Source organism: Amorphotheca resinae (assembly GCF_003019875.1).
Source record: "Amorphotheca resinae ATCC 22711 unplaced genomic scaffold M430scaffold_2, whole genome shotgun sequence".
In the NCBI taxonomy this organism is placed as follows: Eukaryota; Fungi; Ascomycota; class Leotiomycetes; order Helotiales; family Amorphothecaceae; genus Amorphotheca; species Amorphotheca resinae.
This window is the reverse complement of record NW_020194472.1, coordinates 1,829,652-1,843,647: the sequence shown is the minus strand read 5'-3', so window position 1 is coordinate 1,843,647 and position 13,996 is coordinate 1,829,652. Positions and strand designations below refer to the sequence as shown.

At 49.1% G+C, this 13,996-nt stretch overlaps 5 protein-coding genes across 5 annotated transcripts; 4 read left to right on the top strand and 1 right to left on the bottom strand.

Moving 5' to 3' along the window:
* Nucleotides 1-106: 106 nt before the first annotated feature.
* Nucleotides 107-4,484, top strand: M430DRAFT_115385 (hypothetical protein). Its single transcript, XM_024861586.1, has 5 exons — nt 107-380; nt 438-468; nt 595-3,909; nt 3,958-4,091; nt 4,142-4,484. Exons 1-5 carry the CDS (start codon nt 303-305, stop codon nt 4,286-4,288), a joined length of 3,705 nt encoding a protein of 1,234 aa, XP_024724176.1. The 5' UTR covers nt 107-302; the 3' UTR covers nt 4,289-4,484.
* A 1,151-nt stretch (nt 4,485-5,635) lies between these two features.
* Nucleotides 5,636-6,748, top strand: M430DRAFT_272944 (hypothetical protein; the record flags this gene model as incomplete). The annotated part of the gene is made up of 3 exons (XM_024865571.1): nt 5,636-6,132; nt 6,235-6,333; nt 6,405-6,748. Exons 1-3 carry the CDS (start codon nt 5,682-5,684, stop codon nt 6,746-6,748), a joined length of 894 nt encoding a protein of 297 aa, XP_024724175.1. The 5' UTR covers nt 5,636-5,681.
* Nucleotides 6,749-7,583: 835 nt separating this feature from the next.
* M430DRAFT_272943 (hypothetical protein) lies at nt 7,584-9,314 on the top strand (the record flags this gene model as incomplete). Its single annotated transcript, XM_024865570.1, has 5 exons — nt 7,584-8,046; nt 8,102-8,125; nt 8,228-8,439; nt 8,502-8,702; nt 8,763-9,314. The coding sequence occupies 5 exons, from the start codon at nt 7,584-7,586 to the stop codon at nt 9,312-9,314; spliced, it is 1,452 nt and encodes a 483-aa protein (XP_024724174.1).
* A 651-nt stretch (nt 9,315-9,965) lies between these two features.
* M430DRAFT_48017 (hypothetical protein) lies at nt 9,966-10,606 on the bottom strand (the record flags this gene model as incomplete). The annotated part of the gene is made up of 2 exons (XM_024867972.1): nt 9,966-10,441; nt 10,492-10,606. 2 exons carry the CDS (start codon nt 10,604-10,606, stop codon nt 9,966-9,968), a joined length of 591 nt encoding a protein of 196 aa, XP_024724173.1.
* A 344-nt stretch (nt 10,607-10,950) lies between these two features.
* M430DRAFT_134125 (hypothetical protein) lies at nt 10,951-13,860 on the top strand. The gene is made up of 2 exons (XM_024862333.1): nt 10,951-11,474; nt 11,533-13,860. Exons 1-2 carry the CDS (start codon nt 11,175-11,177, stop codon nt 13,651-13,653), a joined length of 2,421 nt encoding a protein of 806 aa, XP_024724172.1. The 5' UTR covers nt 10,951-11,174; the 3' UTR covers nt 13,654-13,860.
* Nucleotides 13,861-13,996: the final 136 nt, after the last annotated feature.

Below are 13,996 nucleotides of genomic sequence, written 5' to 3'. Positions count from 1 at the left end.
CGCCCCCCCCCCCCGTGGATCTCCCTCCCTCCACAACGCAGCGACGGAGGTCCTCCGTAGAAGATCGGCCTCGACTAAACCTCCCCCCCCTGGCGGCTGCCGTACACAATTCTCTGCGACCGTGCGTTCCGCTCTTTCTACCCCAACCGCGACAGCATCGAGGGATCGCATCTTGCCAATTCATGTTTTGACGGGCGATCCACACTGCGGATACTCGAGGAGGACGAGTCGCCGCTGAGATAGGATAGGATAGGAGAGGTCACCCAGGTTGTGCTGTCGCCCGAACCTGGTGGTAATCCAAGATGGAGTCGCCGGCCGATTACTTGGATTCTCCTATGGATGCTGATGATATCCCATACCCGTGCAAAGGATGTGGAGAGGTACGTTGCTTCTACGAGAGCAGAACTTCGTGGCCGCACACTGACAGTCTTTTCCAGATTCTCGAGGAAGGGAAGGCCTTCGAGCTTGGTAAGTGATCACATCTCTCGTCGCCCCATCCTGCGCGCCATAATCTATCAATCAGCAACGAGATGATCTGGCACCATTATGAGGGCTCCAAACGCTCGATGTTCATTCAATCTAACGAATCTACAGCTGGGAACCGATGGCATCTGAATTGTTTTCGATGCAACACCTGCGGGACACTACTCGACTCGGATGCGAACCTGCTCCTTCTCGGCGATGGCTCCCTCATCTGCAACAATTGTACATACAGCTGCAGCGCCTGCGGCAACAAGATCGAAGACCTGGCTATCCTCACGGGCGACCAAGCCTTCTGCGCGAGTTGCTTTCGGTGTCGGAACTGCAAGCGGAAGATCGAGAACCTCAGATACGCGAGAACTTCACAAGGCATATTTTGCATGAGTTGTCATGAATCTCTAATGGCTAGACGGAGGAAGAAGTCAAGAGCAGCGGCGAATGCGAAAAAGAAAGAAGACCAGTCACCACTGTTGGTCGAAAAATCCCTCCCAGCGCTGCCACCCAACGCCCTTCCACAGAGCGCCTTCTCCGATCATGAAACTCCTCCCGCGATAGAAACCGATACTCCAACAGAGCTCTCTCCACCACCCCGCCGAACATACCATAATGATTCATCTTCGAGAAGCAGTTCACGGCAGACCCGCGAGCAGTCTCCAGCAGGACAAATCTCGAATGATATTCCTAATCTGACCCTACCGACGACTACTTACCGGAGCAATAGACATTCGGTCATCTCTGATCTCAACAACGGCGATGGCGAAAGTTTCTTCATACCTCTTGCGTTAGATCCCAGCTCTGCTCCCCCGATGGGCTCTCGAACGACATCTGAGACACGGATGGACCCAACGAAGAAAAGCAGAGAGAATAGGGCTCCAGAGAGGGATCGTTTCAGCACCAAACCAGATGCTAGATCACGGGAAACAAGCTCATCAGCGTCCCCCGCCCCGCATATCGCGTTTCAGGAGAAGGGCAGGCAACCTTCGGCCGAGGAGACCGCCCAGATCAAGGATAATATACGCAAGGCAATGCTAGGGAGCACACCACCCTCTACGAAGGAGTCCCCTTCTGCTGATGATACTAAGGCTCAGCATGCCCATTCTCCCTCGGTGAATGGGAAGGAAAAGAACCAAACATCGAGCGAGAAATTCCGGCTGGGAGATGTGCCAAAGGGTAAGAGAAATGGACCCTTGAGGAACGATTCCCAGTCCGAGGCACCTCTGAGCGAGAACTTATCCAAGTCTGCTTCTGGTAGTCTACCAACCGCCTCACACCGCAAAGATGCATCGGCTAGTATTCCGAGAAGTAGTTCACCGAAACCATCGGCGGGTTCAGAAAGAGCTGGCACTCCCCAATCTTCACAGGATTCAAGGTCAAGAGAAGATGAACCTCGAAAGTCCGAAGAGTCGAACCGATCCATACCAGTTTCAAGGGTAGATTCCGGAGGGACGTCAAAGTCTATACCTCGAAAGGAGATCGGTACTGGCGTAGCGAAGAATAACGTCAGTTCAGTGAGCTCGTCTTCCAGCGCGGATACATGCCCATCATCTGCCTCGTCCACAGAATCGCCAGGGATTACCCCAACTCTCCATGGTAAGACCATCTCCGCGCCTCTAAATACATTACCCCTGGGCGAGGAGCTAGCACATCCTAGCCGTACCACATCGACACGTCCATCTGGCCCTCAACAGCAAATCAGTGATTCCTATATGGCCCCGAGAGCAGCACCACCAGCTCCCCTGGCATCTCCTCAAGCTGTTAAGGAGCTGCAGAGTTCGTCAAACGGGCTACCTGGTTCCCCTAACCTACCAAGGTGGAGCTCCGGTGGGGATTTCACTATGGATGAGGATATGGCGCGGATCCTGGGAGGCACTGATGAGAGCTCACAATCAATACTCCGACGTGTTTCAAACGCTGTGCGTCATGGTAGGAGCGGAAGTGAAGCAAGCATTTCAGCTCGGCATCCGGGTCACAATCGCAGTGTTAGCGAGACGACAACACGCACAGCACAGTCACCCCGCTGGCCCAAATCACCACCACTTGCTGAAGATGCAAACATTTTGGCACGCGAGATCAGCAGCCCCATATCAATCCATTCTCCCGTGGGCGATGACCCTGCCCTATTACGAAGACAACTGCGCAACTCTGAACAGCGAGTGGCCGAGCTCGAACGGCAGTTCACGAATGAAAAGGACCTTAAGAATTTGAATAGGAAACTCATTGAAAAGAGAAAAACCGTTTCCGTCCTGGATTCACAGACCGAAATCATGATTCGACAACTTGAGGTTCTAGCTGGATACGTGGAGAGGGCCAAGGATTCGAAACAACCTATCAACATTGCCGAATTGGAAGATTCGGCGATTAAGGAGTTCGTGCAGAAACTTGAGAAACTAAAGCAAACCATGTCAGGCGCTGTTGAGTCATTATACGAAGAACGAAACGAGCTCCTGGAAGAGAAGAACCAGATTATGGCAGATCGAGATCGGGCTTTGATCGAGTTTGAGCAGCTGTCTTCCAAGAACGCACAACTTGCCGATCTGAACAATGATTTAACTCACCAGATTCAAGAGCGCTTCAAGTCTCAGAGTGGGCACATCTTAGACAGCCCGAGAGCTCCTATGAATGTTCTGGGGATTTACACTTCCCACAGCAAAGAGAAGTCTAACGTGTCCCTGCATCTAGACGATCCAAGCCTTCGACCATCAACCAGCACAACCTTGCTAGGCTCCGCCAGCCAGCAGTCCATAGACCAAGATCCAAACGGGGAATCAGCAACAGTCTTGTCTGCACCACAGGTGATAAACATCCGCAAAGGCCAGGTGAAAAAGTTCAACTGGAAGAAAGGCGGTCAGACAGTGGCCAAGGGTGTTTCCAAAGGCTTCAAAGGTGCCTTCTCATCAACTGATAGAGAGCGGAATCCGCAGTGGGCTGGCCAAACCGGCGATAGCATTGGAATGCCGTACAATATGACTGTGACGGCAGTCGAGGCACCAGCACAACCAAATGGCCAGAACCGCCCTCCTCCGAATGATCCATCAAGGCAAGGATTCGCCTTGTTCAAGAAGTCCAACGCCATGCAAAAATCGATGGCGAACGGAGTCGCTGCGGTCGCTGAAGCTCCGTCGACCCTGTTTGGGTCGGATTTGGTAGAGCGGGCAGATTACGAGCGTCGTCAGATTCCAAGTGTGGTCACGCGTTGTATTGAGGAAGTCGAGTTACGAGGAATGGATATCGAGGGCATCTATCGGAAAACCGGTGGGAGTGGTCAAGTCAAGATCATTCAAGAAGGGTTCGAGAGGACTGATGATTACGATATTTCTGATCCGGATCTGGATATCACGGCTGTGACGAGTGTCCTTAAGCAGTATTTCAGGAAGCTGCCCATACCGCTTATAACCTTTGAGGTCTACGACCGCGTTCTGGAATCAATTTGTGAGCTCTACCCTCCTGCTTGGGAGAATACTGCTAACATTATCCCAGCTATCACGGATGAAAAAGAACGTTGTGCTCATCTTCGGAAGACTTTCAATATGCTGCCTCCCAAGCATCGGGATTGCCTCGAGTTCCTGATCTTCCATCTTGCTCGTGTTGCGGTGAGGGAGAGGGAGAATCTAGTATGTTTCGCGACCCAGACTTGATGAATCTTCAGACTAACCTATTACAGATGTCACCCAAAAATCTTGCCGTCGTCTTCGCACCTACGATAATGCGAGACCACAGCTTGGAACGCGAAATGACCGACATGCACTCGAAAAACAACGCAGTTCAATTCGTCATCGAAAATAGTAACGAGATATTCGGCAGCGCATAAACATATTTACACCACCTTGCTTACGGCACATATAATTTGCACCCGGTACCTCTCCGAATTGTACATTTTTTTCATCATCCTGGCCGGTAATTGGCTGGCGTTACGTTTGTTTACGTTTGGATTCAGCGACTTGATTGATGGAGGGCCGGATGGTTATCCCTCATCTATGGCGTTTTTACTACCTCTTTTTGTGTTTAATGAGATGCAGCCCGTTAAATTGATATCCCTTTCTGTTCCTGGGGTGTTGGGGAGCTTCTTGACCTGGGGTGAGGATGATTGACGAGGACTTCCGATTCGATTCTACGTTCACGAGAGAGCAGGAGAGCAATGGTGGGGAGGTGATCTGCGGGCGGCAGGTATTTTGAACTTAGCATCGTTGTAGTACATATTCCTTGGTAACGATGAAATGAATGGCTCCTTCCTTCCAAAACTAGCTATTTTTCCCGTGACTGCGTTGAAACCACATGTATAAACTTCCCCGTAGTATGTATATTTTCTACAAGCGAGCCTCTGGATACTCGAGACTACTTGCCTGCCTGCTCGCCTGCCTCTATCTTCATCGCACCTTCACCTCCGCCCAGCCCCAGAATTCAAACCCCGAATTTAACCATTCTATCAACTACCTTATCCCATTCAATAAAAGAAGTTCTAAATCCACCTGGATATCTAGCGCCTTTCGCAATTATCTGCTCACTAAGGTATTATGACTCTCCTTTTGTATTAAGTGCTGAACACAGAAATCTATTGTGTGAATATAAAGCGGGGAAGATAAGTAGAGATTTATATATTGGTTTATCGGGTGTGGTTTTAGGAGGTTTATTCGGAGAGGGGTGGGCTTTCGCGTATTAAGGGGGTTTCGCTTTCGCTTACACCCGGCGACACCCCCCTTTCTTTGACGAGTTTCGAACACTTCTACGAGCAGCGAAACTGACTACATACTCTGTAAAACTCGTCTCCACACCTAATGTACCCATGAGAGATAAAATTTGAGGTTTGCTAAATGCATCTTAGACGATGAGGTTCTAAGTGTCATGAAGTCAATGTCGTAAGTCTGCACGGATTTTGATGGTCTTGGTTTGGTAGTGAATAAGAAGATTGGCTGGAAAGTATATTTCTCGTTGTCATGAATGTTTTGTTGTCATTCGTAGTTATTATCATCAGTGAGCGAGTGAGTGAATGAATCGCGAGGATTGATATAATATTCATTTAATCCATATCTCGTAGAACTCTCACCTATCTATCTATCTACAACACAATTATACCCTTGCAGCGAATGCTCCGTCTTTATGACTCTATCTCTTTTAGAACTGGAACGACTTGTTGAAGCTCTTCCTTCCATCAGCAATGCCGATTCTTATATGATATACCCGACCTATTTATTCATTATCCCACGATGCCCAAGAAAACCAACAGCCTCCAAGGCTTCCTCCGTAACGAGGTCCTAAAGAACCGAATCCGGCCTCCAAGCCCTCCACCACCATTGGAAAGAAGCACTCCTCTCGTATCCTCAGAAGACATCCCCGCCTCCGACGCAGATAGTCTATTCGGCGAGTCTATATGCATCCCAGATAAAGAGCACCCAGACAAAAAAGAGCAACTTATATCCCCACAACTAAAGCAGCTCCTCTCACAACCTACATTCACGACCGCACCATCGCGCGCTCCGACACTCGTCAAGCCCGCTCTGCAGGACCTGAGAGAAGATCTTAAAAGCTTGGTCTATGCAGAAGAAGAAGCTGGTTCACGAGAAAAAAATCTGGTGAGAAGACAGAGGGTCGCTTTGCTGAATGAGATTGGCTGGGTGGAAGCTGAGGAGAGGAGGGCGAGAGAGGAGGAGTGGAAAGGTGAGTTAATTGTCTTCTTCCTATATATTATTGAATATTATTCTTCCACAATCGTTCGAGCGGCAGACAGAGAATAAGGGCTGATATATGATTTACGTATAGCAAGATTTGAAGAACAGCGCAAGACGTTGCCAGAACCGCTCAGCCAGTGGGAGAAGAAGCGGTTGGGTTGGGCCAAGGCAAGGCTTGAGAAAGAGAGGAGTAGGTTAGAGGTAAGAACCCGGGATTCGCCTCTCCTCAATCATCTTTGATTGATAAATCATGAATCATAGAGCTAACTGTAGTTTCTTTTCGCCTTGCTCAGAAGACACCGAAGAGACAACGAGAAGAAGACCTCGACGATCTGGACGGGGAAGAACGGCACCGGCTCGGTGTGAACACAAAGCGGAAAGCACCTTGCCTAACAGGGCATTGGAACTCAACTATTCATGACTACTTCCCGGGTCTTGGAAGAGAGAGTGAGGATGGCCAAGGCAGAGAGGCATTGACTTTGAGAGAGGTCGATCCGGAGGAGCGAGCGCTGTTGAGGAGGGAGCTGGCGGAGATGGGTGAGCGCTTGGCAAGGGAGGAGAGGAGGAGGCAGAGACGGGCAATTTTCAACAATGAGGTTTTTTGAGAATTGTTGTTGCGCGACGTGCTACTAAGCGCTGGATTCTAAGGAATGTCTGGTTTGGGCGGAATGAATAGGGGCATGGTCACGTGAATTTCAGAAGCCCGTTTGGTCTTCTCACCCTTGAACCATATAAATATCCAGGGAACTCAGTTTGCTTTTATATTTTTCTTCGTCAGCTAGTAATTTCAAAGCTCTCTTCTTCAACCGACAAATCTTATGCGAACTTATTGTGTCTGCCCAGAAGCTAACTTAAAGCCACATGCCTCTCATGACGAGCGGAAGGAGGTCAAACACCTCGATGTTATTGAAGATGAGAATCGAAAAGCCTAAAAGTGACATAACAAAGAACCAATCAAAACTTATTGTAATTGTAGAAAGCGCGTTATTGTGACTGGATTCCAAGTACTTGCTTGCTGTTGTGGCCTGTGGATATTGCCAAAGGGGGTATGCTTACGCCAGCAACAATAAGCTCCCTAGGTAGCTATTATATGCGATCACGATTTTAATCGAAGGGTCAAAATAAATATCTAGGTGAGAATTGAAAGAAACGTTATAAAGACGTTTTATACACGAGACCCATGCACTCGTTTAATTCCAAGAGTCATTCATTCACTTGTTGATATAATATATGTACGTGCCCGCAACGCGCCTTCTCTTACTCTAAGCAACACAGCACAAACAGACAAACAAACAACTCCACAATTTCTTAAATCCAATTGTCAGTCTTCTGATGCGAGACTAAGAACTCGACAACGTTTGCTGTTTTGTTTTTTCTCGCGCTTTCTGTTGGCTCTGCCTCTTGCTGCGTACCTCGGTCACTCAGCTTAGAAGCAGCAACATGGCCACCCCAAGCGTCCCAGGGCGATTGAAGACGCCCAGCGACATCAAGCCCCAGATCAAGTGGGGCTCCCACGAGGAGAGAAAAGTCATGGAGCTTCTGAGTGCGCAGATCGAGGCTGAAAACAGAGGTGAGACTGATGAGCTTAATATGGACCAAACTTGGAGCCTCTTGTCAACCAAGTTGCAGGAGCATGGATACTCAAGAACCCCTAAAGCTTTGCAACGTCGGTTTGGCCCGCAGGTCAAGCTGGATCAACCCTGGAAGAGAAAATCCGGACTCGGCCAAAAAGGTAAATCGCCAGACTTGGACGACATACCGAACGATGGTCGATTCTATGCTGGTGGCGACTCTGCCCAGGTCAATACTACGGACTCGTCTGACACTATTATTGTCGAGGCGCCTTCAGCTACCAATACATTTTCTGCTCAAGCTATGAAAGCTGGTCCAGGCCAGGTACGAGGTATGTAGCCTCAAATTCATTATGCAAGACGCCCAGCTATTGACTTAACTCAAAGTAAAAAGTGATATCGTATCCATGGGTAAGTGACCGTTGGATATACCTAAGAAGGCTACTCGCTGATTTGAAAATAGTCAAGAAGAATATTGCATCCAAAGGTAGGGTTTAAATACACTTAAGCAAGGCAACTCGTTGACTCAACGTAAAGCAGAGAGTAAACTAGATAAGGCAAAAAGAATACATCGAAAGAGACCATCAAGCGAGAAAAGGCCTGGCTCTTCACATGCGACCAGCGCTCCGAATCTGACGGCCGGACTCAGAAAGGATCCTAATCCATCAACGGGAGAATCTCAACAATCGTTTGTGGAACCATACAAGACCTCGGGGATCCTCAGCGTATGCATACCTCTGAAACCTAGCGTTGCTTATATCTCTTAACACTAATGATGCCTTTTCAGAATAGAATTGGGTACAATGTTGATGTAGAAGCAGCTCATACTCGACCTGGAGTGAAGCGGAGCACGCCTACGCTAGGGGGATCGGAACCACTCCAAACCCAGAAAGCTGGACCTGATATACAGAGCCACCCTGCTAAAAAGGCGCGCATTGAGAGCAATCCAGAAGTCCAGTTCGCGGGTATCAAAGGCTCTCAGTCGAATGTATGTCCTCCTGTCAGTGACCGAGATGATATAGAGGGACGATACTAACCGAAGGTACAGATCATCCCTTCTATTGCCCATGATAAATCGAACCTGAACCCGATGAGTTCTCAAAACCCCGTGTCTGTTTCTCAACCGATCTTGAACCCAATCCGACCCGTCTCGACCGAGCCCTTTACACCAACTATGGAGTCCGTCCTTCGGGAAACACCTGCCCAGACCATAGTTCCCCAGGCTGTCAATAATAATCTGGGCGGACCATCGGGAGGCAAGGTACCAGGTACCAAGCTGGACATCCAGAAGGGGGTATCCACCCTAGAGAATGATGTCGCAGTGTCTGATGAATACTACCATCAGGTTTCAAACCGCATGGTCAAGGCTCACAACGACGAAATCGAAAGAGTAAAGGCAAAGAGGCAAGAGGAGATCGAAGCCATGGAGAGAGATGGTGTCAAAATTAGGGAAGCGGAGAACCTAATCGCCGAGCTAAAGGCCGTGAAAGGCAATAAGGAGACAGAAATCAAGAGCCTCGACCACGAGGTCCTGCGCTTGGAAAAGAAGAAGCAGGCGATCATAAGGATGCAGACTGAGTGGGCTGCTGCTGATCCATAAGCTGATTTTGGAGTCTCTTGCATGGTTAATGGCGGTCGGGTTGAAGGATCCCTATATGGACATGCAAAGTTCATCATTGGGCCAAATCTCATTCTGCTCTCCAACCAGAAGCCCGTTCCGATGCTTATTGCTTTTGAGGATCAGAAGAAATGGCATTTCAGAATAATTACAAATTCATCCCAGGAAACCTCGAGCTGCTTTTGTAAACCTAAAATTCTGACTTCCCCTACTGACTGAGTATGGCCTGTGAATATAGAGGGTTGATAAGGACTGATATTGATTGAGACTAACAGAAAACGAATGATCTCGCGGGTATAGAGGCTTTAAATAAACCAGGGACTGGGAGAGAGACTGTATCGCCTCCTTCTGGATGAGGCGTTGGAATTGTTTTCTTTCTGAAAGTGGGGTACGAGGGCGCCAATCTTTTGGGTTATATCAAACTTTCGTCGAGAGAAACCTTTATCGCCTTCGGGATCTCGTCGTGGGAGCGTCGCAGGAATATCCGGGCTGTTCTGAGGCTGGCCGACTCATGTATCTAATAACCAGTAACTCATTACCGCCAGACTGACCTGGTCCTTTCCGCTTCCAAAACGAGGATATCTTCCCATGATTGATACGTATTCTTGTGGTGGAGCATCTCCCCTTGTGGACTTATTCGCCGACCATCTTCTTAACCCTTTCCAAGAGCACTTTCGACTCTTTCCCCAATTTCCTTTGTCCATTCTTCCCACCCGTCCTCGCCTTAGCCATCGCCTTCCGGAACCGCTCCCTCTCCTCAATCTTCTGTCTTCGTTCTCTGTCCCTCCTCTCGAATTCCGCTCTCCTAGCTTCTGCCTCCGCTTTCCGCTGTTCTGCAATTGCTAGCTCCTTCTCGAAATACTTCGGCCGCTTTGGCCGTCTCTCCCTAGGACGCTGTTGTGATTCGGATTGAGGTGGCGGGGTTGGTTCTTTGGGAGCATCGAGCATAGCCTGTCGTTCGGGGTGGATTACTTGGGACGGTTCGGGGGCAGGCTCTTGGAGGATGGCAGCGAGTGCCCGAGGTTCTTCGATCGGCTCCCGTGCTTTGATTTTGGCGTAGGATTTCTTGACCTTAGCCTTGTAGATAAGATCCTTCTTGATCTTGACCACTGCTGTAGGTTAATACTACTGCTTCTTCTCTGGGGCTGGGATTGCAGACCTTTTCTTCTCCATGTTCCGTCTGGTAGGTTGTCGGGGCCGACTTTGAATCCTGTGCGGGGCCTCTTTGGCTGCGATGCAGCCGCATCATCTTCGAGAGGTCTCTTGGGTGCCATTGCTTCCTCTTTTTTTTTATCGTGCTGGGAATATTGCAGGTTGCAACGGTTCAGTTGTTCTGTATCTGAAGTCGAGTCGCGGGACCCAAAGTTCCTATTGAGACTTGACCAGGATAGGCAAGGCTTTTTCTGGGCCGTTTTTGTGGCATGTCGAGGCTAGCAGGGATTAGATTCGGCCGGCGGGAGCGATAACGGATTGCCCATGACCTCTCCAAGTGACTCGACGAGATTTCCTGTTCCTCAACTTCGACACTTCAACACGCATTGCTCGTTCATCGACCCGCTGTATATCCTCAGAAAACGTTCTCTTCGAGAGGGACTGCGAGTTGTGGCAGTCGCAGTGTCGCGGGACAGGGTCATCTATTCCTGGATTAGCTTGTTGCATAGAGTGAACCAAGCTTCCGCCACTTAAATAAGGGTCCTGCATATTGAACGACGCCCAGGAACCAGGCGGGGACGACATTCCTCAGAGCTCCTCCTCTCTAACGACGACCACTCTCGGGGAATACTTCGATCACTTAATAATGAATGCGTAACGAACACAAAGGGAGCACATAAAAGCTCCAGAATGCCTATTTTTCAGGATGACCTTGGCGGTGACCGAGGTCTACCGCCCAAAAGGCCCACGATATCACCGCTTTCGAACTCGCCACTCGAGAGGAACGTGGTGTCGAGAAAGGCTTCAGAGGAGAGTATAAGAACAGAACTATGCGAGGGGCCTCTTCCAGACGACCCCGGAAATCCAGGTGCCAGTCCTGCGGATTTAAACACAACCTTCACATTTCCAATACATGGAACATCAGACCGGATTGAACTCATTGAGCGGCTCAAGAAGGGGGCGAGCTCAACTTGGTGGCCAGATCGAAACGTGAGAAGATTTCTCCCATTCATATCCCTTCTTGATGACAGCTAATACCTTCTAATAGCTTGGATCTCCTCTCCGTGATAAAGATCAACAGACTCCTCGCACGCCTTCACGAAAACCTTCGAATAAATCATCTCTTCTACCATCCCCCGAGATTTCAGAACAAGGGAGATCGCGGGCCCTTGATATCGAGCGATCTCAAGCAGGTCAAGAAATCGAGCGGCCACGATCGGCTCTACACAGTGGTGATTTCACACAAGGACCTCATCAGAGTACAAGCGATCATAAGCTTCTAGAAGCAAGTGCTGGATTATATACTTCGGAGCGACAAGAATGGCTTGCTACATCTCCCCCGCGGAACTTCTCGCCTTTTCAGCTCGACCCCAGGTTCCCAGCTGTAGATCAAGTCGATGGAGCACGATCTCGGGCTCCCTCACTGTCATCTTCATATTCGTCAAGCTTCGTGCTGAAACCACCCACCAGTCCCTTGGTGCAATCGGAAAGCAACGATGACTTGGATTTTTCTCCGCGCGTTGACCCGATCAATATCACGCCCGGTTCCCAAAAGAGCCATCGAAGACATACGTTACAAGCAGCACATTCCCTTCATTCGACGCCTTCAGTTCCGAGTGCGTCGAGTTTCAATAGGCCATTACCTCATTTACGACGGGATTATTCACATCCATATCAGGCTCATCAACCAAGGAGGTCTCTGGCTTCCAACCAGATGGGACCACCGACATCTTCGCCCCAGACACCAGCGCTCTTTCGATCACGGAGACCCTCTTTTACTTCCGATAGCTCGCCTCTTCAAGCACCGATGGTTGGCTCTTATGAAGAAAGCATCCTCCGTGGGCGGATGTCAACCACGCCCTCGAAACCTCTGGATTTCGTCGCTCAAATCGGTGTGTTGGGTCTCGGTAAGTGCAAGTCGAGTCTTCGGTGTCCGGCTCACGTAACTATACCATTTCCGGCGGTATTCTACAGCTATGATTCAACGCCCCATCGCCGTGCGGGGGCAACTGAAGACGGGCCAAGTCCTTATGTTGGCTTAATCGATCTCGAGAACAATCTTCCAAACCCAGACGAGGTACGGGATAGTAAGCGAAAGCGACATACTTCCAATACTGGGGGAAACCGCTTGGATGACCTTGATATGATTGATGGCCCAAATAATACAAATCAAATATCAGAACATGGGCTCCGGCGGGCTGAGAAGCAAAAGCGGAGATCAACATCACCCAGAGCTCCTCCAGGGGGTAGTTACAGAATACCGGAAAAGGGACAACTTCAAATTATTATTAAGAACCCCAACAAGACTGCCGTCAAGTTGTTCCTTGTTCCTTACGATCTTGCTGGTATGGAACCAGGTACAAAGACCTTCATCCGCCAACGCAGCTATTCTGCTGGCCCTATTATTGACCATGCGTTATCGTCGTCGCCACAGGTCCCAGTAGCAAATTCCTTAGAACGACCAACTCTACGTTATCTTATACATCTACATATATGCTCACCATCTCGCGGTCGATTTTACCTTTACAAAAGCATTAGAGTTGTGTTTGCAAATCGAGTCCCTGACGGGAAGGAGAAGTTACAGAATGAGATTTCCTTACCTGAACCAAGATTTAGCATATACAAACCTGGTCGGGATTCCAGTCTCGGCCTTGGGCTTCTCAACGGCGCAGGTGCAAGTCTGACCGCCGAAAAAGCTTTTAGAAGGCGAAGCTCAGGCTTTCCTCTTGCTCCGTCACATCAAAACTTTGATGCGATGGACGGGATTACACCGTCTTTCGAGAATGGTTTCAGCGGCGGGCCATCGTTCCCGCATGGGCGGCAGTTGAGCACCACCCCTGTTCAACCTATCCCATTCAGCCTTTACCGGCAGACCCATCGCCATTATTCGGGCGATTCCGGTCAAGAACGGCCTTCCAACATCCAATCTCCAACGTCAAGTAAGAGTAGCCAGCCACCGACATCACAAGGATCAGAAACATCCTGGAACAGCAGTTCAAATATCGGTAGCTACGACAAGCTTCACAAAGGAGACGTTGGGTACGGCGGCAATGCCTTCACCGGGTCTCCGGATGGAAAGCAGGTAGCTGAAGGCCTTCTCGCAAAGAAACTACGGGACCTAGGTGTCGGAAGCCCCAATCAACAACAAGATCGTCTGGACGGCATGTGAATTACTTACCTAGCTACTTACTGTTGGAGTATCCTTTTTACTTTCGGTATACCCGGACTGGAGCAAGGTGCTTTGGATACTCGGGGGTAAGGGATCATCCATTGAAATTATCTGATCTATCTATCTATATTGGCGTACATATACAGGTTCTATGAGTGATGACTTACTTACTCTCTTATCTTTTTTCTATAGTTCTATCTATCACGTATGATATATGAAATGAAATGAAATGAATATAACATGAACATAACATGAACACAACAGAAGTCTACCCCTACTGCATACTTCATTACCGCTATCATGATCTTGAAATAATTGAACGTATCATAAAAGCCGCTTGCTT